Source organism: Bos javanicus, chromosome 10 (assembly GCF_032452875.1).
Source record: "Bos javanicus breed banteng chromosome 10, ARS-OSU_banteng_1.0, whole genome shotgun sequence".
Lineage (NCBI taxonomy): Eukaryota > Metazoa > Chordata > Mammalia > Artiodactyla > Bovidae > Bos > Bos javanicus.
Genome location: NC_083877.1, coordinates 46,376,434 through 46,402,308, shown reverse-complemented (window position 1 = coordinate 46,402,308; position 25,875 = coordinate 46,376,434). Strand labels below are relative to the sequence as shown.

General features: G+C 42.8%; 1 protein-coding gene across 1 annotated transcript in view; it reads left to right on the top strand.

Annotated features, from left to right (window-relative positions):
- The first annotated feature begins 2,981 nt into the window (after window positions 1-2,981).
- RAB8B (RAB8B, member RAS oncogene family) overlaps window positions 2,982-25,875 on the top strand; it is a 70,170-nt gene continuing 47,276 nt past the window's right edge. The window contains exon 1 of the mRNA XM_061431100.1: window positions 2,982-3,213. Coding sequence (XP_061287084.1) covers window positions 3,090-3,213 — 124 coding nt within the window. The 5' untranslated portion in view covers window positions 2,982-3,089. The remainder of the gene's footprint in view (window positions 3,214-25,875) is intronic.

The window sequence follows — 25,875 nt, the reverse complement described above, 5'->3', positions numbered from 1 at the left end:
TCTCTGTGGCTGAAGGAGTAAAGTACCATGATTCACAGCCACCAGTGGGGGAGGAGCAGCTTCCCAAAAGCAAGAAGAAAAAGAGTGCTGGCCTGACAAAAACCACAGAGGGTAAACTCCTTGGACAGCTAGATTTCTGTAAGTCAAGCTGCCATGTAATATCAACCTTATCAAAAGCTTCAGTAGACATGTACAGAATCAATTTGAAAGTGCTGGTCTGCCTGGTGTTCTGCAGTGACGTAGCATTTTACATTACCGGGCAACTGGAAAAAAAAAAAATGTATTGATGTGGTTTTCTTAGAACATAGCAACGTGCCACTTAGAGAAAGAAAAAGTGGCAGCCAGCAACCTGTCACCTGTGGAACCTTCAGCTCTACGAATACACTTCTTGTCCAGTCTTTTAAGCAAAGTGCCTTGATTCAGTAGTAGTTGCTACCATCCAAATCTGATCTCTAAGTAACATGGTATTATACAAAATATGAAAATGCATAATTCACAAAATGAAAAAAATTGAATACTTGTTGAAGTAGTGTCATATATCAGAATGCTTGCATGGTTCAACAGTGGTGCATAAACTTACCAGCTAGAAAGTCCCAACGTTATACACACTTGCTGATAGAGAAAAACCAAGGAAGTGAAAACAAGACAAAAAAATTAACAAAATTCCCCTAAGGAAACTTAGGGACTTTAGAATTCCTAACTCTAGCTTCTCTTATGAATTTAAGTTCTTTGCCACATCATTGTGTTCTTATTCATACACAGAGAGAATGCCAACAGTTGCATGCAGGTAGTGGAACTAAAAGTTATTTTAATCAGTACACATTTTATAAAAGAAAGAGGATTCCAGTGGTCTTAAAGATTTCCCTGTTCTTTTCCAGAATGAATAGGAAGGTATAGAACTAAACTGTCCATATTTGTTCAGCACGGTGCTGTGCTACGCTGTCCTGTGGCTTCAGTCATGTCCAACCCTTTGTGAACCCATGGACTATAGCCCGCCAGGCTCCTCTGTCCATGGGATTCTCCAGGTAAGAATACTGGAGTGGGTTGCCATGCCCTCCTCCAGGGCATCTTCGCAACCCATTGGTCAAACCTGTGTCTCTTATGTCGCCTGTGTTAGCAGGTGGGTTCTTCACCACTAGTGCCACCTGGGAAGTCCTGTTCAGCCCTGGCTGAGGCCCAGTTCACAGGACTTGCCCAAGCGCTCTGACTGGGGCAGGGAGGCTCAGCCTGTGCCAGAGGGCATAATCTGTCCTCATTAGGGGATATAAACTGTGACTTTGACCTTCTTAGATCTGTTCCCATCAAGTGGACTCTAGAAATTAGACATTAGATTAGCAACAAGCCTCTGGCTATTGTATGATTAATAAGTGTGTCAATGACACATTTCATTGTTTTTTCCACATAGAAGGTGAAAGTAGTTACTAGGGCCAATTGAATTTGCTACTCTTTCTTAACTCACAAGATTAAGAATGTAATATCGTTGGCATTGAATATGAAGTCACAAGGCACTCAAGACGTGTTTTAGAAAAACCTGCTGTCGTCTTCAACCAACTGTCCAAGTTTTCCCCTTAGTCTACTAAAGGCTGAGTGCATTAGTTCCCTTAATAACCTTCAACCTCCCAGAAAGGTGTTTCTTTAGAGCAAAGAACCATAGACAGTCGTTCTCAAATATTTTGGCCTCAGGATCCTTTTATCCTCTTAAAAATTATTGAGGCCTCTAAAGAGCTTTTGTTCATATTTGACATATTAGAAATTAGAAGATAAAAGAGATGAGAGACAGGGACACCCCTAGTGGATACAGCTTTTGGTCCCAGACCTCCTTAGCTATTCACTTGCCCTTGTGATTTACCTGAGTCGTTAAATCCCCTTCACTGGCTGGGGCTCTGCCCCTAGCTACCGAAAGAGGCCTTAACAATACATCCATGAAACAATTAAATAATAGTCTAAGACAATAAATGACGGATTGGGTATAACAGAATGTTCCTTCTCCCCTATTTGTTATCCATTAAAATGAGAGCCTACAAAGGGCTGAAGAAGGTAACCATCAATACTAACATTGCCACATTGCCTTAAGGATTTCAAAGTAGGTTCACATTCAGTATCTCACTTAATTTTCCTACAATCCTATGAGACACTTGTTTTATACCCATTTTACAGATGAGAAAACTGAGGTGCAGAAAGCCTATGTGCTGTTAAGCAGCTGAGCCAAGACAAAATCCAAATCTTACCCTCCAGATTCCCACCGTCAGTTTCTGCCTCGAATGAATGCTTGGAGTTTTATCAGGCACATGCCTGACGTACAAGCCTCACAGATTTCAATTCCCAGATTCTTTTTGTCCATCCTCCTGCAGGAAGAGGGGAGCGGTCTGCACAGTAGATCCTTTAAAATACCCACTGTATTTAGCTCTGCTCTGGAGGTTTGAAGAAGAGAATAGGAGTGGATTCAAGTGAGAAAGGCAGTCATTCTTTTTGAGCTCGGTAATTGAGGGGTTGAGGGAGGGGAGGGGGCTTAGACGTAGTGCTGGACAGGAACTGGAGGAGAAGCAAGATAAGGCACTCTGCAAATAATCCACAGGCAGCGCCACGGCAGCATGAAGGAAAGAAAGCATCTCAGCTCCGGGGCGCGGTGGAAGAGATGCGGGAACTGCGGACTCAGCCTTCAAGGTCCTGCATTTGAAAGGCGTCCGCACACAAAGAAACGATGAAATTAAGTTCCGGTGGCGCAACACGCAGAGTTGGAAGCCCGGCCTCCCAGCTAGCTCTAGAGGAAACGCCTAATGCCGGGTCACCCAGCTTAGAGAGGATCCTCTTTTATCCTCTGGGGCCGCGGGGACAGCCCGCCCAAGGCACGCCCGAAGCGCCTCACAAGAACTACAAGTCCCATAAAACACTGGGACGCCGGCTGTGATTACGAAACCCCCGTGGATTGGCCACGCGGGGCGGGGCGCGCAGGCCTTCTCCGCGGAAGGGGGCGGGGGAAGGGGCGGGGCGAGCGGCGGCTCGGCGGGCACGCCCCCTCGCCCGCGGCCCCCTCCCCGCCTCTCTCAGCCGCTCTTCTGGCTCCCCGGTCAGAGGGCCGGAGCGAGAAGATGGCGAAGACGTATGATTATCTGTTTAAGCTGCTGCTGATCGGCGACTCTGGGGTGGGCAAGACCTGCCTGCTATTTCGCTTTTCCGAAGACGCCTTCAACACCACCTTCATCTCCACCATCGGTGAGGGAGGGGCTGCGGCCGCGGACTGGGAGTGAGAAATGGGGGGCGGGTGCGAGGGGGCCGGGAGAGAGCGGTGGGAGGACTTGGGAGCCTCAGTGAGGGGACCCCGAGGACAGCTGGGCGGCGAGGGCAGTGGGAGAGGGTGAAGGCGTGAGAGAGAGAGGCGATGAGGACGTGGGGCTGAGAGGGTTGAAAGGAGGAACTTGGGGGCAAAGGAAGAGGAGGAGGAACCAGAAGAACAAGGACTAGGGGTATTGGGGGAAATGAGAGGGTTGGGGGTGTGACAGGGAGGGGATCTTAGAGAGACAGAGTGGGGGGACACAGGAAAGCTCATAGAGAAAGAGAAGGGGATAGTGAGTGTGAAATGGATTAAAAGAGGAAGGAAATGGAAGGGGGAAACGAAGGGTTGGGGGAGTGGGAATGGAAGGTCCGGGGAGTAAAGGGACCGAGGACCCAAGGGACAAGGTAGAGGAGAACCCAGGAATCCAAAAGGAATTCGGAGGAAAGGGTGATTGAGAGTTGAGGGATGAGAGGGACACTGGCTGCAAGAAGTCTGGTCAGAGATACTATGAGGAAATCGTAGGAAAAGGTAGATGAGTTAAGGGGACTCAAGAACGAAATGAGGATACTCGGAAAAAGTAAAGGAGAGCTGGGTGTGAAATAGAAAGGAAAAGCAAAATATACAGTAAAGAGGTGGGGCATAGAAGAGAGAAGATGGTAAAGGGAGAGAAATAGAAAGTAGAACTTTCTCTAGTTACTGGGAGTACTGGTTACCATTTCTCTTTCTTTACTCCCTCTGGATCAAGTGCAGGAGAAAGAGCAAAAAGTGACTAATAATGAGATACTGTCTATGGACCATTAAATTGTTCTGGGAGTGTTAATGGGCGTTGGGAGGGTTGGTGACTTTTGGAATGATATGATCAGGAAAATATGGTTTACTATCTCCTGCAAAGCAGCACATCTCAGTTTTTAAAATTCTTACCCTTGAAGGTTTAGTAATTCTCAGCTGGGAAATTGATCTTACATTCTACCTGCCTTTCTGTGTATTTTCCTTTTGGTTTTATTACTTGCTAAACGAATCAGAACATGCAGTGTACCCCCCAGTTACTTTCAATTGATTCTGATTTTTCTGGTCTTGGTTGGGAGCTGTCCTTCCTAGTTTTGGAGGACTCTGTTCAGGTAACAAGATCTCAGACTTAACCTAAACTGAAGAAGAGCAAATCAGAGCTGGTTTTAAGCTGCCTGTACAAGTGACCTTAACATCAGAGCTGGAGTTAATTAAGCACCTTAAGAATCTTAGCTGTTGGTTGTCTGGGTGATGTTGTGACTTCTCACCTAAGCATCTTTCAAATGGTTCTTATAGCATATTTCACCATGAATTGCTGGGATTATTAGGGGGGCTAGTGCTATGGTAATGAGTTATGTTTTAAGGATAATTTATCATTTATAAAAGAAGAGTATTGGGGTATAGAGCACTGTTCGGTGAAGCACTGGGAAAAGCTATGGTTTGTTTGTTCTGGCATCTTTCATATGGATTGAATGGTCTGAAACCTCCTGGGTGTTAATGATGTCTGGGCTTAGGGAAGTTTGAGTTGCAAGTTCTTGGCAGTCATTCGTGAGTGGGACTTTTTCTTTTCTGAGGAAGCAGATTTTAAATGTCATGTCTCAAGTATGTTCTTAAGAGATTTGATGGGAGCTGTTGTAGCCACCAAAAGGTGTTAATTTTTGATGCTGGTACTCATGTCAAAACCCCAAATCACCGTTTTTCATTGTTGAGTGCACACTGAAGTCCAGAAGGTAAAGGACAGTCTCTAACAAGTCAAGCGGGTCGCCTTTTGTCCATTCTATGAGTGAACCTCCCAGAAGCATTCTCCTGCATCGAAAGTGACTAAATCTCACTGAGGCTGTTTCTGTTAAGCTCCTTAAATGACTTTTGCTTGTTTGTAACAGTTTTGTTAGTTTCCTCTTTTTTTAGTCTTAATTTTTGTCCTACTTTTTCTGTGAGAGTGTCTGCTTCCTTTTACAATAGTAGCTTTGAAAAATTACTTTTTATTCTGAGGGAGTACAATCTTTCTTGTGTGAATTTTTTTTTTTTAAATGATTGAAATTCTGTTTTGTGGAGGGTTGCAGGAAAGTGAGCATCCTGAAAAAGTTTAGACCTGGAGGGAAGCATTAAAGGGGGGTGAATCTCATGTATGATGTTGGCCTTTGCATTTTCTATGGAGTAGACGTGGTAAAAAGAGGCTCTGAGCTGTGTCTTCAGTTGACATGGAGGAGGGGAAATCCCATGCCTCTTTTTTAGCCCCAAGAGCTCTGACAGGAAGTGGTAGCCAAGAGGCTTCAAACAGCACAAAAAATACGTTACCTGCAACCTAATGCTTTGGAGTTGAAGTTAAGTTAGGAAAATAAGGTGAATGTTAACATCATTCTAGTGAAATGTTCCACACACATTGACCACAAACATAGGCTTGAAGTGTCTGCATCTCTAGCAGAAATATCCATGCCCCCAACCTTCACCCCCGTTTCCAGGTGGTCTGAAGTTGCTGAAGGAAGCGTTGGTGGTCCACCTCCTCCCAGTCACAATTATTTCTTGAGGCATCTCAGCATGGAAGTTTCCAGGGCTTCTCTGACTGGGTTTGGAAAGATTTGCCACATGATTGCTGACAAAATTTGATAAGGTCTACGTCACAGTAAAAATCTATTTCTTAATACCTGGGGTTTGTGTGTGTGTGTGTTGTGTGTTTCAGGAGTTATATATATAAATATCTCTTTCTTCCCATGGAGTTACATTTACTGTCTTAATTTTGCTTTATTAAAATTTAGGTAGTTTTAGAAAAGGACATCTGCCACCTCTCGACCCTGTTTTGGTAGGGATTCTGCCTTCATGAAAGGAAGGAGACAGTCATTTTCATTACAGATATAGTTGTCTCACAGATAGTTTCTTCTTTCATGTATGTAAGGTTCTGGTATCTTCTCTGATATCCTGGCTCCCCTCATTTCCTTTCTGCTCTTGAGGGTGGTGGAGGGTATACTTCTTTCAACTGACTTGCTGGGAGTCTTCACGTATCAGTCAGATAACTATTAACTATTGAGTAGAGATGTTTTATCCATTTGAAGTTGTAGGTTCAGTGCCTAGAACCAACAACCAACTCTCATTCAATTCAGATGTTTAAGAACTGAAAAAGCAATTTTGATTGGCTTCTCAAGCCCCTTACATAATCATTGTTGTTGTTCAGTCTCTAAGTCATGTCGGACCCTTTGTGACCCCATGGATTGCATAATCATTATCAGTGGTTAATTAAATGTATGTAAAATGTATCATGAAGACAACTAAGAAACAGTAATGCAATCTCTCTGAATTATATTTCCTATGGGATGTGGGTACATGTTAATATTGATACGAAGGCAGAGGGACATCTTGGAATGGCCTGTACTGAACCTGGTGCCGGGAGAACAGAGAAGACCCAACTCTGTCTTCTAACAGGACAGTCTCAGCTTCTTCCCTTTACTGTCTCTCCCCTGCCCAGCCCCCCTCTTCCTGTTAGGGTATTTCCTGAGTGGTTATATTATTTAGTATAGTCATAGTTGAACAGCATAAAGAGCCTTAGAAATTATCTACATGATGTCTGTGCCCCAGTTTTATAAATAAGAAAACCAAGCTTAGGTTGATGCTGTCAAGATCATGCAGCTGATCAGATGCTTGTAGAAGCATCTCTAGTGAAACCTCAAACCCAAGTCTGGATTGCTTCTCATAGTTGAGCTGCTGCTGTTTCTGATCAGCATGATCACCGCTGTAAATTCAAATTACCATCTTTTCCAGGGAGGAATTCAATTTTGCACATTTGCTTATATGTGAGGAAAGTTAAAGTGTTACCATTTGGATCAGTTGTATCTCTTCAGGGAAACAGTAAATGCTAATACAACAACTCAGAGTCCTGTAGAAGTTTATATGGGCTAACTCAGCATGTTTTAACTGTCCTTTGCCCTTTTTTTCTATGTCTGTTGTTTCAGGTTAGGGAATCAAAGTGCATCCTGCCATTAAAATTCCTTCCATGTGCAAAGTAACTAATGACATTGACATTGTATTAATAGTGTGCTGGTAATCGGAGCCTAGTCCCATCAGAGCACTTTTAGACAATTTATTCCCTGGCATTTTTTTCTTGGATACACTTTCTCTATGTTTAGGAGTTGGTGGCCTATGGCCCACAGGCCAAATGTAGCCTCCTGCCTGTTTTTGTGCAGTCCACAAGCAAAGAATGGTTTTCACATTTTTAAAGGGTTATTAAAAACTAACACAAAACAAGAAATATGAAGCAGACACCATATGTGTCCCACAAAGCTTAAAAATATTTACTAACTGTTTTTCACAGAGAGTTTGCTGACCCCACGTTACAATTAAATACTGTTTTCAGTTGGTAGCAATTCAAAACTTTTATCAAGACTTATTGACCGAAAAACAAACTTTGTCATATTTACATTTTTATCCAAGATGATATCAGCATTTGGCTGAGCATAATCCAGATATGTAGTACAAGTTGATTTGATTTTCATCATTGTTTTGCTTGATTTCAGCCTCTCAAACAGAAATATGCAAGGGCCAGGCAACTTCAGGGCTTCCCTGGTGGCTCAGACAGTAAAGAATCTGCCTACAGTGTAGGAGATGTGGGTTTGACCCCTGGGTTGGGAAGATCCTCTGGAGAAGGGAATGGCCTCAGTCCAGTATTCTTGCCTGAAGAATTCCATGGACAGAGGAAGAAGCCTGGCAGGCTTGCAGTCCATGGGGTTGCAAAGAGTCAGACACAACTGAGCGAGGAACACTTTCAGGCAACTTCAAGTTGAACATTTTGTCCGTAAAACCTTAGTTTAATGCCATTGTGTTCTTTCAGAGTGTCAGTAGACTTCCCACCTAAGTGACAGCTTTGAAAATAACACTGTTTCAAGAGTGTAATACCTGAGATTGAAGGCTTAAACTCGTCTCCTCCGTTAGTGTTCTACTGAGTGCAAAAAGCCATTCAACAAATTAAGGTAGGAAACTGAGTCTTGGAGACAGACCTGGACATGTCTTAAGAATATGTGTGCTTTAACAAAGAGCTTCGCCAGCTGTTCTGCATGGCAGCAAACCAGGGAGGAGGTTCTCTTGGCAACAGCACCAAAACTGTTTGGATCCTCTGAGAAATGCTGGAGGGAAATAGGTTTGGATATTGCCTAAGTGGAAAATGTCTGGTCTTTGAAGACAGGGAAAAATTTAGCAGTTGATATTTTAATGGAAGCTCATCACTGAATCTGAGAAAAAAATATGGAACCAGAATTGGGAGACCTGGGAGCTGCTGACACGGCCTGAGGCTGACTGGCTCTAGGTCAGGTCTGCCTGCCTGTACACAGGACTGTTCTGGAGATGAGCTCTTGTGTGTGTTAGAATCGCTACATGGGAAAGATGTGCAGAAAAGGGTTTTCACAGTGGCATGAGAAGAGGGTGGGAGTAGGGAATGGGGAACTAGCTGTTAGATGGTCGTGTAGCTATATAATATAGTATGCTATGCTATGCTCCATAGCTTAATATGGAGCTACTGAGATGTAAGTAGCCAGTGAAGTGGCGTGGTCGGTGTTTGGTGTTAGGAAGATTGCACAGTGAATTAAGAGCAATAGGTCTGGAGTCAAATTGGGGTTCATGTCGTGACATCTGCTATTCCTACTTGTCTTACCTTTAGTGAGTTGGTGGTCCTTCTTGGGCCTTAGTTCCTTTATCTGTACTAGAGTATATTACTACTATGCCAACTTTTCACGGGTGTTCTGTGTTCCCTAGGGCAAGAATCAAATCTTACTCACTTTTTAAGTCTCTAAGGCTTCTATTAAATGACTGATCAATTGGATGAATGAATGGCTGGATGGATGAATTATAAAGCACTGTGAGCCATACAGCATTGCTTGAATTTTAGTCATTATCTTTCATAGTATTCTAGATAATTAGATGATGTCAGAGATGAGATTAAAAGTGCTTAATTTGAATTCCTAACACTATTTCTCCCTCTATCAAATGCTGTCTTTCTATAATCAGTTTTAAAGGGATATTTTAGACTCTGAAAGATATATCACTTGTCTTTCAGTCTCCATAATAAGCTGTTTTAACACCCTGCTTCCAACCCCCCACTAACATAAATACCAAATAGAAAATGAGTGAAATCACTGGGTTTGCTTTAGAAGAGCCATTTCAGCTTTGTCTTTGCCCATTAGCTGCAAACAATGCAACAGATGCCTGTTAACAGTTTCATGCCCAGTTTTAATTAGCAGATGGAGCTGTGTTTGTGTTTGTGTTCTGCCCAGCACTGGTTTGAGTGACAGCATAGTGAGTGGATTGGAACTGGGTTGGGCCTTTGGGTTGAATAAAGCCAAATGCTATTTTGAAAAAGATGAATATAAACATTTATTACATAGAACTGCTTGTGTATCTCAGTGGAACAGCTTCATGTCTAGAGGAAAACTAATGTTTGCAGTTATGTTTTCTGCTCTTACTATCCTTTAGTAATTATGTAATATGGAAAAATACCTTTTTTTGGCTTAAATGAAGGGTTTTGGGGAGTCTTGAAACTGTCACCAAGTGGCTTTCTCTGAAGATTGGTTTCAGTATTTCGGTATAGTAGGTTGAGGACTATGCAGAGCTGGGGTGAAATGGGCTTCAGCCTGAATGCCAGTGCTGAGTTGGTAGCTGCCTCCTGGCATGCTGTGTTGTATAGAGTTTTCAGGTCCTGTCTGAGCTCAGCAAGACCGAAGACCGTGACAAATTCCTGATGTGAGTCGTGGGCAGGGGATGGAGAGTGTGGGTGGCAACTTCCTACACATTTGCTGTCTGTTTCTGCCCCCTCCCCACCTCCACCACCGTGTTATAAAAGAAGCAGTCCATTGATAGTTTTGCTCTGCAATGTATATTGATAGAAGATGTCCCTGGGCACAGCCTGGCAAACTGTATCCTTGGAACTGGTGAGTGTTTTCAGTTTTGTTTTGTTTTTTTTCTGGAGTGAATAGGTAGTATTTGCTTTCCAATGTGTCGTGGCTAAATTTCAGTATTAAAATATTATCTGTCAGTGATTGTGGGATATATTGTGTCTGGAGATGTGTCCTTTTCCTTTGTTCACTTTTAAATTTTGGATTATTTTTATTTTGCATTGAATTATAAAGAACCTTAAAGGAAATAGGTGCCTGATTGTCTTCAGAGGAAGAAATGTCTGTGCTATTTTTTTTAAGTTACTTAGTTACTCAGGACTTCCTTAGCGAAGCACATAAAGTGATGGCGACAACTCAGAAACAGTTCTTACAGCAGCCCTGTGCCCTGACTGTGACAAAGTATTTTCTTGCTGTCTTAAGCTGTAGCATTCAGCATCAGTTTAATTACGCACTCTGGTGTTTCCCTGTTGCTCAACCTTTGGACATTTTCCACAGAGCTCTCATCTTCCTGGGCCCAGAATTTTAATTCTTGGCTCCCGGGAGGAAGTGTGAAAGCTCTGCACGTCCCCATGCTCGTCAGATTAGGCTTACTGTCACCACGACAGGCTGGGTGACAGTGCTGCTTGCAGTCCCCTGACGGCATTGCAGGACTTCAGAGCACTTGCAGAAGCTCAGTAGGGTATGGAATTCCACCTCATCATGATAAAAACCAACTACAAAGTCTTAACCAATATGTAGCGTTTCACAGCTTTCTGCTGGCAAAGTTGGGAGTGGCATGATTTCCCCACCTCACATTGCAGTTTTGCATATTTGGGGTAGAACTTGGCTAGTTATTTTAATAACTCATAGATACTTTCCTGATGTATAAAATAGGACAGTCTCTAGCATACATGATCAAGTTTTGCCATGAAATATCGGGTGATCTACTTAAAAGTTGAATTATAAGAGTTCATTTCTGGGGGACTTCCATGGTGTCCAGTGGCTACGACTTTGCTGTCCCAGTGCAGGGGGCCAGGGTTGAATCCCTGGTCAGGGAACTAGGTCTCACAGGCTGCAGCTACGGGTTCACATGCCCCAGCTGCAGATCCGGCATCTGCAACTAACAAAACACGCAGTGCAGCGAAACAAATAAATAAACATTTTTAAAAAAACGTTCATTTCTGGGAATTCCCTGGTTGTCCAGTGGTTAGGACTCCATACTTCCACTGCAGGGGGCACAGGTTTGATCCCTGATTGGGGAACTATTAATAAGATCCCAGCACCCCAAAAAAGTTCATTTCTTGTAACCCTATGCAATATTTTCTTAGCTGGAATAGGTATTGCAAAATATTCTAATCTCATACAAAAAATCCATTACGAAAGAAAAGTGTATACATTGTGAGATGTCAGTGACTGACCGTACTGTAATTTGTTTGTTGCTTATGAATTTGGATGGGTTAGCTGTTTATGGTTTTCAACAAGGAATTTTTTATCGTAAGGTCTCTGAATAACATCTTGAGATGGCGTGGAAAACAGTTCTTTATTGAGAGTTAACTATTCCATTTTTGAAATGATTCAGACCACTTTCTCATTTCACTCTCCATTGACACGTCAACCCTATCAGGATTTGGGGCGAGGGGTCTGAATAGGGGAGAGAAGGATGAAAACTGCATTCTACCCTCCTCCTGTATCAGTTTCTTTGGCTACTTGTTCAGCCTCTTTTGCTTTTGTAAATTGGAGTAAATTGTTGGCTGAGAAGTGAGAAACTTCTGCCTAAAATATGGTGACTTTTGACTGCATTACTTTCTTATAGTGTTTAAAACTAAATAATAAAAAAATCATGATTTCCCCACTTCACATTGCAATTTTGTATATTTGGGGAGAGAACTTGGCAGTAGTTATCTTAATAATTCATAGATACTTTCCTGATATATACAGTAGAAGGACAGTTTCTAACATACATGAAATATAAGGTGTTCTACTTAAAAGTTGCATTATAAGAGTTCATTTCTGGGGGACTTCCCTGGTGGTCCAGTGGCTACGACTGCTCTCCCAGTGCAGGGGGCCAGGGTTCAATCCCTGGTCAGGGAACTAGGTGCTTGTTTCAGTCATAACCTGTGATGAACAGATGAAGACTTTGTCCACAAGCAAAATCATTTGAGTAAGTACATTTCCTTTGTCTACTTACTATTGTTTTGAAAACTTCCAGTCTTATAGAAGCATGAAAAAGTAATGAAACAAGTGAAATAATTTCTTTTACATCCACAAAATTCCATAACAATGAAATGTAAAAACATATATATATATATATAAATTCAGAGGTGTGTCTCTGTCTTAGCCCTTCAGCCTTCAATTTGGATAAACACCATTGTATTTTATTTTATGTTGGGATCTCATTAATATGATTTACCACATATACAGTGCTCTGAAAAACAATGGTGCATGTTTCCAGTCAGTGGTGGTACAGGTCCTTCCTAAGGACATTAGCCTGGGTCTGTTTTCTCATTGTGAAAGGAAAGTTCAGGCTTCAGGGGTCTTGAGAATCTCTCTAGCTGCAGTGTTCTGTGAGTCTATGAAATCAGGTAGTATCTGTAAGAAAAAAGAATTTGTCCCTAGTTAATGATTGTGGGGAAGTTGGGTCAGGAAGATCCCCTGGAGAAGGAAATGGCAACCCACTCCAGTATTCTTGCCTAGAAAATTCCATGGATGGAGGAGCCTGGTGGGCTACAGTCCATGGGGCCGCAAAGAGTTGGACACGACTGAGCGACTTCACTTTCTTTCTTTTCTTTTTGGAGGTGGACACTAGTGAGGTTTTGTTGTGTTTTTTTTGCCTTTTGTGTTTATTTGTGAAAAGGAGAAGCTGGGGTTGGGAACTGTAGTGATTTATTAGTAGGCTACTAATGTCAGATACCAAGTCATTTTCACGAATTTTACTCGTTCAGTGAGCAGCTTTTTTCAGTCCACAAAATATTGAGAAGAGAAAGAATAGCAAGTGTCCAGGCAGTTTGAACTCAGTGATGAAAAGGGCTTCAAAGGGGTTAATGTAAGATGTCAGCAAAGAGTAGAGGAGAGGGAGAGGAGGGCATCTAGGACAGAATAATGTGGAGGTTAAGATCAGAACCTCAGGAGGCCTTAGTTGGGTCGAATTTGGAGTGTCAGGAGGAGGGGCTCTCACCTGCAGATGTCGGGGAGACAACCCCTGAAGGAGCTCCTCCTCAATAGATGGGCATGTGGCACGGGTCAACTTGAAGGGTAATCAGAGGGCAGGTTGTGAAGGGACTTTAAACCTGTTCAGGAGTCTGGACTTTATCCTGAGAGCAGTGGGGAGTCATTGGGGATTTTCTACAGGGAGACCAGTGAGGAGATAAGCAAACATCCTTGGTTGCCCCGTCCTTCCTTTGGCCCTTTACCATTTACAGAGCACTTTAACTAACAACCCTGTTTAAACTCCTCAGTAATCATGTCCATGGACAGAGATTGTCTTCATGTTCTAGACGAGGAAGGTAAGGTTCTGACAGAGTGATAGACTCTTGATCCATCAGCTAAGTAGGTAGAGGAGCCAAGACTTGAGCCTTGAACTCAGTTCTGAACCACAGTCTGTCCACAACAACCTGCTCCTCTCAGGATGGGTCCTGAAATTTTCCATGGGACTCAGTGCTCTGTCCGGAGAAGGCAATGGCACCCCACTCCAGTACTCTTGACTGGAAAATCCCATGGATGGAGGAGCCTGGTGGTCTGCAGTCCATGGGGTCGCTAAGAGTTGGACACGACTGAGTGACTTCACTTTCACTTTTCACTTTCATGCATTGGAGAAGGAAATGGCAACCCACTCCAGTGTTCTTGCCTGGAGAATCCCAGGGACCGGGGAGCCTGGTGGGCTGCCGTCCATGGGGTCGCACAGAGTCGGACACAACTGAATCGACTTAGCAGCAGCAATGCTCTGTCACTTAGCCTGTAGTAGCGGTCACTTCCACTGGTCTGTAAGAACTTTGTAAACTGACCAGCAAACCCTTGAGAAGTGTGTTGAGTAGAGGGATGAAATCAGCCTCTCCCTGGACGAGGCCCAGTAACAGCTAATGCAAACACGCATCGTGTTGCTTGCTGGCTGTGGAAGGTCAGCAGACTCTGGTTTCAGATTGTCTCCTGGCTTCCCCACCCAGTCCCATAGGAAGCAATCAAATACATACACAGCAGAACCAGGGCAGGAGGAGACAGAGTTTAATTATGAATCCAAGTCTTTTGTGGAAAGGAAGCTAATTATATTGAAATCTCAGCATTGCTTCTCCACATGGGGCCAATGGTTTGTTATACTTGTACGTTTGTTGTTGGTCTCAGCTAGACTGTAGAGTGCTAGGAACTGCTGCTTTAATTGTGAGCTTCCTTCCTTTGACAAATTAAATTTAAACTTTACGTTAGCCTCTCCTTTCCTTTTTTTCCAGAGTGAAATTGGCTCTGCTCTGGGTTTTGTTTGTAAAGCTGTGTTTGGCAGTTTTCCTCAGATTCACAGTGACATTGTAGACCAGTCTAACACCTGATTTGTTTGCTGACTCTGGGTCTCTAGAACGCTGTTGTTGAGCCAGAAAGTGGAAAGGTCCAAGCAGCAAAGCTAGTTATACAAAGTCCATTTGCTAAAATGCTGAACTTGCCTCATTGGGGAGGGAGCCCCTGGATCCAAACTTAGCATTTGCATTCTTGCTTTAAAGCAGGGCTGGGGGCCTCCTAGAGGTGGGCCATCAGCATCTGAGAGGAAGAAGTGGCAACGTGGCAGTGGCATTCTTTATGTGACTTGGGGCAAGTCAGCAGCCAGCCTCCCAGGCTTCCTTTTTTCTCCATAAGCAAACAGGGAATGTTGTGCTAGATTCACTCTATAGTCCCTTCCAAAACTCTGATCCTAAGTGGTGACGACGGGTTCACTCACCACTTTTATTCACAAAATGGTAAAAACAGATGTGAAAACTGAAGATGACATTATATAGGTAAAAAAGAACTTGGACTTTCAAGACAGAGACTCAAATTCAAATCCAGACTCTGCTAATTCCTGTTGAGAGCTTTGAGTGAATTATTTAACCATTTTGCTTATTGATAAAGGAAGAGTACTGCAAGAATTTTGTTTTATTTCGAGAACAAAATGCATTGTTGTGTGCATAATACCTTTGGCACGTGGGAGACAGAAAGGCATGTGTGTGTGACTGTGTGGGTGAACTCAGTCTGAGTTCATTGAAGGTAGGTCCACACAGCTCTGAGAACCTTGGCGATCCATGGGGGTTTCAATGTTACAACACTTGCTTTTAATTAATAAGAGCTAATATTTACTTGGCCACCTCATGCGAAGAGTTGACTCATTGGAAAAGACCCTGATGCTGGGAGGGATTGGGGGCAGGAGGAGAGGGGGATGACAGAGGATGACAAGATGGCTGGATGGCATCACTGACTCGATGGACATGAGTTTGAGTGAACTCTGAGAGTTGGTGATGGACAGGGAGGTCTGGCGTGCTGTGATTCATGGGGTCACAAAGAGTCGGACACAACTGAGCGACTGAACTGAATTGCATATTTACTGAGTGTTTACTATATATCAGGTACAGTTTTAAGCATTTTACATGAATTAACATTTTTCATGGGTTGACCCATTTAATTCTCATAACAGCCTCTCAGGTACATTGTTATTATTTCCGTTTTTCCAAATGAGATCATCGAGGCACAGATGTTAAAGAACATCTCAGGGTCACAGAACTCATAAGTGGTAAAACCAACTTGGATTTGAATCCAGGCCGTTTGGCTCCAGAGTCTGTGGTTTTAAGCCCTAAGCCTTTCTGCCCCATCGGTGACTCAGAAATATTAAAAAAGAAAAAGATTAGCTACCCCTGGTGGCTCAGATAGTAAAGAATCTGCCTGCAATGTGGGAGACCCAGGTTCGATCCCTCGGTTGGGAAGATCTCCTGGAGAAGGAAATGGCAACCCACTCCAATATTCTTGCCTGGAGAATCCCCATGGACAGAGGAGCCTGGCGGGCTACAGTCGTGGGGTTGCAAGAGTTGGACACAGCTGAGCGAGTAACACACACAAGGAGTTGATGTGATGCACGATGCGTTGTGGGGCAGCTCCTTACCAGCTGGGTGACATCATTACATCCTTTAAACCACCTTGGTCCCTGTCTCCTCTTCTGCAGAGAACTATCCTGGAATGGTTTAATGGAGTGTACTGGAGGGAAGCATTTAACACAGGGCTACACATGCAGCCAGGCTTAGTAAATGGTGAGGGTTTGGTTTTTCCCTGGTAACTTAAGAAGCACCTGTTAGAATAAGTTACATAAAAAATATGAATGGGAACATTTTGGTTACTTAATGGGATGTGCTTTAAAGTTTAGGACTGTATGCGTTTAACTAAGCTGAAACGGGAACCGTTTCTTTAAACTCATTCCCAAAGTGAAGGTCCTTATGCCTCAGCTGGCATAAGGAGGTGTCCAAGACAGCCCTTGGCCTTGGCTGTAGGATGTTAATGTGATGATATAAAGGGCAGGTTCTTCAGAGCCTTCTAGCTGCTGCAAACTCTCAGGCATATTGAATTCTTCCTTCTGGTGAAAATATAAATAAAATCACTGTTGAATGCCCTGTCTAGGAAGGACAGATGTTTCAATTTAAATATTTGAGCTCAGTGTCCTCTGTTAGGGCCCTGAATTTTAAATGCAGTGAGTTTCTGAGTGAGGTTCTGAATTTTAACGAATTTGTTTGCATACATGAATTTGAACAATATATTAATCTTGAAACACCATAGCTGATTTTAATGGAGTAAATTACCCAACTCGAAAGTTAGTTACTAGGTTTTTCTTTACCTAATAATCAAAAGTCATTAATCATATTTTCACAGTATCGATACATGCTAGTAGTTTCTTTTTAATCATTAAACTATCTCTCCAAGAGGATTAGGGAAATAAATGTGTCAGGGTGAGCGTATAGCATGATGTTCCTCCCTTTTAACCCGTTTCCTCCCACATACTAAATGATTACTTGTACATGGTAGGAATAAAGCCAAAATTGGGTTTGGCTTTGTACAGTGCTTACTTAAACCAAGAAGGTGAGGTGAGATGCTCTCCTCTAGTTTAAAAGTATTTTTAAGCATTTATATATATGTGTGTGTATGCACACATGCACACATATACAAAGATGGTACAGGAGGTGACAGAGACCAGGTCACAAGGAGCCTCGAGGGCTGAGGTTAGGAGGAGAGCATTTTTTCTGACTGCAGTTGAAAGTACGTATGCAGGACCACGTGCAGGGAAATGATACACATAATTGATCAGTTTTAAAGCGGCAGTGGTTTTAAGATGAGTTCTGTCTTGGGGTTTGATGGCACTGAAAACCACGCCGTGGAGCTTTCTGGTCCAGTCCATTCCCTAAAATCATGTTGTGTCCAGAAAAGTGTAATGTTAAAAACGTTCAGTTAGCCAGTCTTGCCTCCTGATGAAGCATAAAAATTGTGAGGGTTGGCTCAGCTAATGTTCTGAGCACTCAAATGTGCCAAAATTGTGAGCATGCAGAAGCTTTCAGGACATCCCACCTGATGGTGACCTTCTGGAAGACAGGAACCATGGCTTGCCTCTTCAGAGCTCATTTGTTTGATGTTCAGGCATGCAGTATCTGTGGGATAAATGAACTAACACCATATATTTCCTTCTGAGGAATGGCTTTGAGCCTCTTGTAATAGTGAGATCTCATCCATTAGCACATACATAATCTTCAAAGGATATGTAATTATCACCTGTTACTGCTTATGGTCTTTCTCTAGATATGAGAGTGATAAAATCAGTCTGTTTCTCTTTTGCCTAGAGTATTTGCCTATCGTAATAAATGCCTGCTGATTTCACTTATGCCCACTTGTAAATGCACAGTTTCTGGTGTGTGGAAGGCCCTGCTTAAGTGTTTGTAGCCTGAATGTACAGTTGGTGGCCATTGGCACTCTCCAGCTGTTCATGTCTCACTCAGATCGCAGCCAGTGTCTCCTCTTTCCCCGTATTTTTCCAGCAAAGACCCTATGACTAACAAGAACTTTGCCAACATCCTTTCTTGCCAGAAATTTCCAGATAGTTTCATCTTCCCTTGTTTCCTTTTCCCTTCTCTTCAAGGAGCCGGTGTTGACCTCTTGGTTGACCCTCTTTCTTTTCTTTTCTTTTTTTTCTTTTGGCCACACTGCACAGCATGCGGGATCTTAGTTTCCCATCCAGTGATTTAACTGTGCCCTGTGCACTGGAAGCGCAGTCTTAACCCTTAACCACCAGGGAGGTCCCTGGTTGATGTTTTTGATGGAATACCTTTCCACTCTGCTGGAGCCAGGCTCTGGCAGTCATCTTCCTCTCATGTCTTCTCGCTCCTCTTTCTCTGGCTCAGCTGGCTCTTTCTGCTCTGCCATTAATCCTGTTGAAATCACCTCCATTTTGATAAAGAGATCCCTTAAATTCACTTCCTTACGTCACCTTTCTCGCTGTTTAACTTCTTGAAAGAGAAGTCTTATCGCTTGCGCTTTCCTACCATCTCCTCACTCATTAACCCTTAGAAATCCTGCCCTGCCTGCTTCAACACTGCACTCAGGGGGTCCTGTTCTCAACTGGTCAGTGGCCTTTGCCCAATCCTCATCCCCCTTGGCACTGTTTATTACTTGCTTCTTGAAGCTCTTCCTGCACCAACTTCCAGGAATTGTCTGCTCCGGTTCGTTTCCTACTGTTCTAACTGCCTTCTGGTTCCATGGGTAGTCTCATTTTGCCTTTTGATTGAAGTAATTTTCCAAGTATCTGCTCTCTATTTATTTTTTCCTCTTTCGGAAATTAGACACTCTAATGCAATTTGCAATCACCCACCTGTGTGATTACGTGAGTGCAGGTCCCAGGTCTGCTGGTCTTCGGTGTATCTCTAGGCACCTAGTATAGTGCCTGGCATATAGTGAGGTCTGCCGTCTATGGGGTCGCACAGAGTTGGACACGACTGAAGTGACTTACCAGCAGCAGCAGCAGACATCCATAAGTGATGAAGCAGGTAAGCTTGCCCCTTGTAAGCCTTCCATGTCTGACTCTCCAGTGTCCTGTCTTGTATCCCCAGCCTTTCCCAAACTCCTGCCCTTCACCCCAACATGAACTAATTTCCTCTTCATGTCTAGTACCCTTCATGAATTTTCATATATCTGTTAACACTACTGTCATATTTTTTTCGTTTACCTAGGTTCAGAAATCTGGAAATCTCTTTGTTCTTTTCCTCACATCCTGTACATAATTTGTTGCTAAATCCTTTCCATTCTTCTAGTACCCTGCTTTAGGCCCTCAATGCCTCTCACCTGAACTTTGCATTCTCCTCCTGGGTAGCCTGAGCACTCAGTCTCACTTGGACAGCAACCCCCTCCACCCACTCCATTCCATCTCATACACTCTGATCAATTAACTGTGGAACATAGCTTTGATTGTACATCATGTTAATCCCTTTTCCCTCCCCTGAAAAGTCTTATCTTTCACTTTGTCTAATTGACTGTATCTTGCTCAGTCTGCCATTCCAAACCCCTACCTTGTGGCGTCACCTTTATTTCCTTCATCTCCTTTTTGGTTAGCCCACAGACTCCTATTACACAGTGGGCAATGCCTGAGTTTCCACCTGACCAGTGAGGTTACCAGCTACCCTTCCATGAGAGGGCTTCCCTGGTGGCTCAGACACTAAAGAAACTGCCTGCAGTGTGGGAGACCTAGATTCAGTCCCTGGGTTGGAAAAATTCCCCTGGAGAAAGAATGGCTACCCAATCCAGTATTCTTGTCTGGAGAATTCCATGGATGGAGGAGCCGAGTGGGCTACAGTACATGGGATTGCTGAGTTGAACATGACTGAGTGACTAGCACTTCACTTTCATGGGAAGGACTGGCATTTTTAAGTTTCTGAGATGAAGTGATTCCTGCATTTTTGGAATGAAAATGCTCCTTGTAAAATGATGGTACTAATAGATAGTCATTATTTATCTCATTATCCTTTGCAAAATTAAAAAAGAAATACAATCAGTCGAATTCTGGCTATTTTGTTTTTCCAGGGGGAAGAAAAACCTTTCTAGCCAGTGTTCTACCCAAGCAAATTTTATGGAATACAGAGTTCCTAGCTTAGTATATTCCGTATTTTAACTTCTTTCATTCTTGCCACCACTACTCTTTCATCCTTTCTCCCTGTGTCCCCTCCTGCCCCTGCCCTTGCCTGCCCCCCTCCCCTCCCCCACCCCGCCGCCGGAGATTTCACTAATTCACAAAATTCAAGAGTCTCAGAATCACTGCACTATGAGAACAGATGGTTCCATGACACCCCTCATTCTGCCTGTTGACATTCTGCCTTTCTTTCTTGAGTCCCCTCAAATGTTACTTTCATTCTGTTGTCAGAGCCTTCTTTCTGTGCTTTCTCTTTCCTCAGTAGTACTTTATACCCTGTAGTAGTTTGGACTTCGGCATGGCATTTCCCATGTTCTTCCTGTGTTCAAAGTAGAGCCGGCTTCCTTCTCTATTTTCCCAGCTCCCCACCCCCACGAAAGCTTTCTTTGAGGCAGAAGCTTGTTTTATCTTTGTGTTCTTTGCATTTGCCAGACGTTGTATTTGGCACATATTTGGAGCTTGGAAAAATTGCCCTTGAGCTGAAATTTCAGGGTGATACTGATGAAATGATTAAGTAAAGCTCATCTTTGGAGGTAGGGAACCTCTAAAGGCACTTTGGAGGTAGGGAACCTCTAAAGGCACTAGTTTAGAATTTTTCTTCTGACAGTTCTGAAATTAGAATTACTAAAATATGTTAGGAATGATGATCTGTTTATCTTTTAAAGATAAAAGAATCTTAGACTGCAACCCCAGATAGCTCTGGGCCGGGGGAGGGGGTGGGTGGGTAAGGTCTGCTGTGGTTGAGGTGGTCAAAAAATTAAACATTTCATTTGGCCTTTTTTTGTGGAACTTCTTGGAACATTGATTTTGATTTCATTTGGACAAGAGGAGGCCCTGGAAAGTCTTCTTTCCCCCAGGTGATAAGGCTGCACTTTGTCTGGCTTGCCCTAGAGCTGGCAGCACCCTGTGAACATTGGCCTGATCTAGATAAGGAGGCTTTCTCTGTATCTACGAAAAAGCTATCTTTGAACTAGATACAGGCCTGTCACTTTTATTCTTCTTTAAACAAAACAAAAAAAATTTTTTTTTAATGAACTCGGTTTTTCTTCCCACTTTGCCTGCGCCTGCCCTGTCCCACCAGATCTTCTGTTACTGAATTTGGATTATGGGAAAGCAAGCCTGGCTGGGAGATAAGACAGGTAGTTTCACTACTGGGCCTCCTAGTATACACAACCGAGGCAACCTTCTGTGCAAAGTTCCTCCCCCCACCACCCGCCACCTTTTTAGTCATGACACGTGGCATATGGGATATTAGTTCCCTGACCAAGGATTGAACCCATGCCCTCTGCAGTAGAAGCTCAATGTCTTAATCACTGGACCACCAGGAAAGTCCCCTCACCTTTGGGTTCTTGACCTCTTGTGATGGAGCAATTTTTCAACTTTTTCCATGGAAGCACTGACATCATTTTGGACTTGGGGACAATGGTGGGTTTCTCACATGGAAGACCCTGAGAGGAGAAGGAAGAGGAAGCCGCTGCCTCTTCTGTGTCTTTTCTAATGAAAAAGAGATGGAGAGGGCAGTGACTAGTGATGGCAGTGGTGGTGCCTACAGCTGTGGCTAGTTCTTGGCCTTCTTTTTCTAAACTGGAGGCTGCTTTTGTGTTATGAGTGACTGGCGGGTAAATAGAAGACAAGAAATTGAATTGTCTCTTGAAGAGAAGGAAGGCTTAACATCATAAGCAGTGTGCTAAACAGTGCTGCTTGATGTGGTTCTGATTAGCTTTGAAGAGCCAGTACTTAACTTGTCCCAAGGAACTTCTTCATTTTTTGCTGAAAGATAACCACTGCACAGTGACCCTTTGGAGTTCTTGCAACATCAGAAGATTAAAGCAGGAATAGTTTGGGGAGGGTTCTGTACTTTGTTTGAGACGTGTGTCTTATCCGCAAATGCCAGGATAAAAGTGAATGATCAGCTCCACCCTCATTGGCTTAAGTGTTTTACATTAAAATCTCTTTTGGCTTTCTGGCCTAACTTTTCTGACAGGGGAACAAATGATAGAATATTGTTGCTAGATCACAAGTAGAGAAATCACTGGGATTAGGGGGAAATGCTTCACAGATGTTCCTGAAACTTCAGCCAAGTTGAGTGGATTCTTGCCCCTTTACGTGCTGGGAGCTTGGGAGATTACTGTGTATTGTGACTGCTCCACTCCAGGTTGCATTCACTCCCGGTATCTCCTGGGGACAGGATTATTTAACCCTGTCATACTTTAATGATGAGGGCCATTTGACAGGACAGAATGTGTAAGGCTTTGGAGAGATTCTTAGTTTGAAATTTTATTTATATGAAGGATCTTGATACTGTGTTTAGCAAATACTTCCTTTAAATATAGCTTGTTAAAAGTAAAAGTGAGTATGGCAGAGTTCAAAATTAACTTCCGGTTAAATCCACTTATAGCTTTGGTGGATTTTTTGCCAGGCACCCACATTTTCCTTAGTCTCACCACATAGCAACTGAGATAGCATCTCTTATATATCAGATCTGAAGATGAAATACCCTAGTTGATTGTTCCACATCATGTGGAGTCCTGTCTTCCTTGGATGGTGCATTGTGGTCCTGCCTTCTGAGTTGGCATGGAGTCATCCTTGGTGCAGGGCATGCTGAGCTAGTTCCCAGCAAAAAACAGCAACAGCTCGATACCCAGGTTGTTGCATTGGCCACCGTGTTTATTTATCATTTTTACAGATAGTTTTTAAGGGAGGGATTTCACCAGCACGTTTGCTGTTTCAGTTCATGTTCAGCTGTGACTCATTCTACTCTTAACTCCATTTTGCTTGGAAATTTTTTTGTGCTAGAAAATGTCACTTTCACCCAGGGGAGGGGAAATTCTGATTGGGGATCAGAATAGCCAAGATACTGTAGTGATAATCTGGCATCACCTTTGACTCGAGGAGAAAAATAGAGAACCCCTTACAAAGGAAAGTGTTGAAAAGGACACAATGATTCTTATAAACAGGTGGGGGAAAGGAAAGTCACCTCTGAGCTTTACTGTGGGAAGGAGGTGGGGTGTGGATCAGGGAAATTACTATAGAATTTCTATACATGGCAGGGTAAGGGCCTCTGGACTTCCCCATGTGTTGCCTTATCCACCGAGACAGCTCTAGTGAATTGCCTCACGATTGGTGTATGAATAGAGAGAAAGACGCTGAAACTCTCACACTTGATCCTGAAAGGCCCATCTTCATGTATAATCAGCCACAGATGTCTGTATGTGATTATATATTCCCGTAGTGAGCAAATGATACATGTAAATGAGGACCGTGATAAAATTTTGCCTCGCTTGCTTGCACATTTTCAGAATAGAATTAAAAGCACATGTCACTGTCAGTAGTTAACTGTGAGGTTCATGTTAGGTTTTTATAAGACTTTGGCAGAAACATAAAACATGTTTTAGTGTCAAAGTCCTTCCTCTTCCCTCTTTCCCTCCCTTCCTTCCTTCTTCCCTTCCTCCCTTCCCTTTGGAAATGAGAGGAAACTCTCTAGGTTCTGACTCATCTCTTTTCAAAACTAGGGATAATTCCAACCTCAACACAGATTAAATTAATTTTCATTTCTCTAGTACCTGAAATTGTACCTGAGTTATACTAGATAATTGCTTTCTAACATCTTTCTTCAAATGAAATTCGAAGGATAAATGTCTACGAGGCACTATTTCACTACCCCAAACAGGTGGATGTGTGTGGAGGTGGGGTATGGGAAGGGAGACAGGTCAAGTTAGGGGAGCAATCATAATATGACTTCGGTCAGTGGATCGGTACATGGTAAATCTTTGTCCTCCACATAGTGCCAAATGCCCAGAAAAGCCTAAAGAATTTCTTGTTCATTTAGCCACTTGTACTTATGCTAAAACTAATGTGTTCCTCTTTTAATTCATTAGGCTGTGCATTATGCCCACAGATAAAGCAGCTTTCATTTTAAAAATGATGACAAAAGCTTAAGTTATTATAAGGACGTTAAAAAAAATGAGGAAACCAAACAGTCTTCCTCTGATTAAGGGGAATTCTTAACACGAGTTCTCTTTCCAACCACATTTGTTTATGAGTATTGAAACTTAAAATGAGTAAATTGTCTTCCAAATAACATTCTGCATTTTCCATCTATTCCTCTCATATCTGCTCTCAGGAACAAAACAAACGTAGCTTCATTCTGTCCATAAGTTTTGTATAATGTAGACATTTTCAGTGCTTAAAAATTCAAATTGGTTATTCTTTTCAAAGCCTTAACAGTGTGGGAGGTAAAGGGTCTGTTTAATGTAGTTATCCAAGAGCTTAATTCCAGTTTGGAAAAAAATTCCGTGATGGTGTTGAATTCCTTGGAAAGGGGTGTGCTTGGTTTCTAACGCATTCCAAAGCTTGTGCATTTGACAATGGACATGACCAGGGCGGGTCTCCTGCCTCCAATTTCAACAGCAGTTCATTTCTCTTTTCTTACGTAACCATCAAGATTTGAGTTTCTGCTTCTGAGAGTTCACGTTTACAATTTCCCCCCCCTCCTAACTTAAACACTGTATACTTTTTTCTAAAGAAAAACATATTTTCTATGAGATACATATATAGTATTTATTTTTCTTGTTTACTAAGGTCTTTAGAATTGAAGGAGGGTCTCTAGAGTGCCATGTCCTCATACCTTCTACCTCATCATCGTAGAATCAGGTGTCTGCAGTCTCTACAGGGTTCTGAGTTGCTTCCCCATTCCACATGGGCCCCATACCTACTGTTCCTGTTTGGGACCAAATGCCATGGTGGTCCCAGACCACCAACAGGGGCCCAGGGAGTTTGGAGACTAATGTCTGCATAATTGAGTCCCAAGATCCTTCCTCTCTCAGACTCATTCCTCCTCCACTCTCTGATTTTGACCTCTGTCTTCTCCATCTGGACCTAGGTTTTTCCTCTTGTGTAAAATAGGGATAGTAGCCCTCATGAAGGCTTATGTTGAGACTAGTGGTAAGGTATATTAAGTACATAGCACAGAGCCTGGCACTAAGTGGGCTCTTGAGGAATGTCAGCTATTTTTATTAATGATAGCCTATCCCATTATAACTGTCAGCATCATTATATGTTGAAGGGGGAGGAGTCTCAGGAGAATATCTTGAGGGGTATTATTTAATAATGATTCCATTATACAGGGTGATCTAATCTGATGCTCATTTGTTTGGCTACACTTTGTTCTCTGGTACAATTTGTACTGTAGCCATTCTGGACTGATTTAAAGTGAAGTTTAAATCCTTGATTTTGCAGGCAATTATTCCCTCGTTTAAAAGATACAGTTCTATTTTATTGATTTGTAATAAGGTAAATTATCAAACCCTGTTGAATTCTTGTACCCTTTTTTGAAGGTACTTTTTCTCATTTGCTTCTTGGGCTTGGGCCAGTAAATCAAAGCATCTCAGGTAATGAGGAAGCAGAAGCTCTGGCTTTGTCTTGCTCAAAAAACTGGGCACGTTACCCAGGCAGCGTTTCTGTCATTGGAATTCTCCTTTTGTCTCCTTTAAGTCGTCTTCGCCTTACTCCTCTCTGTTAACTTTACCCACAACACAAAAACATCCATGTACACTTTTTAATGGCTTCTTAAATTTAACAGA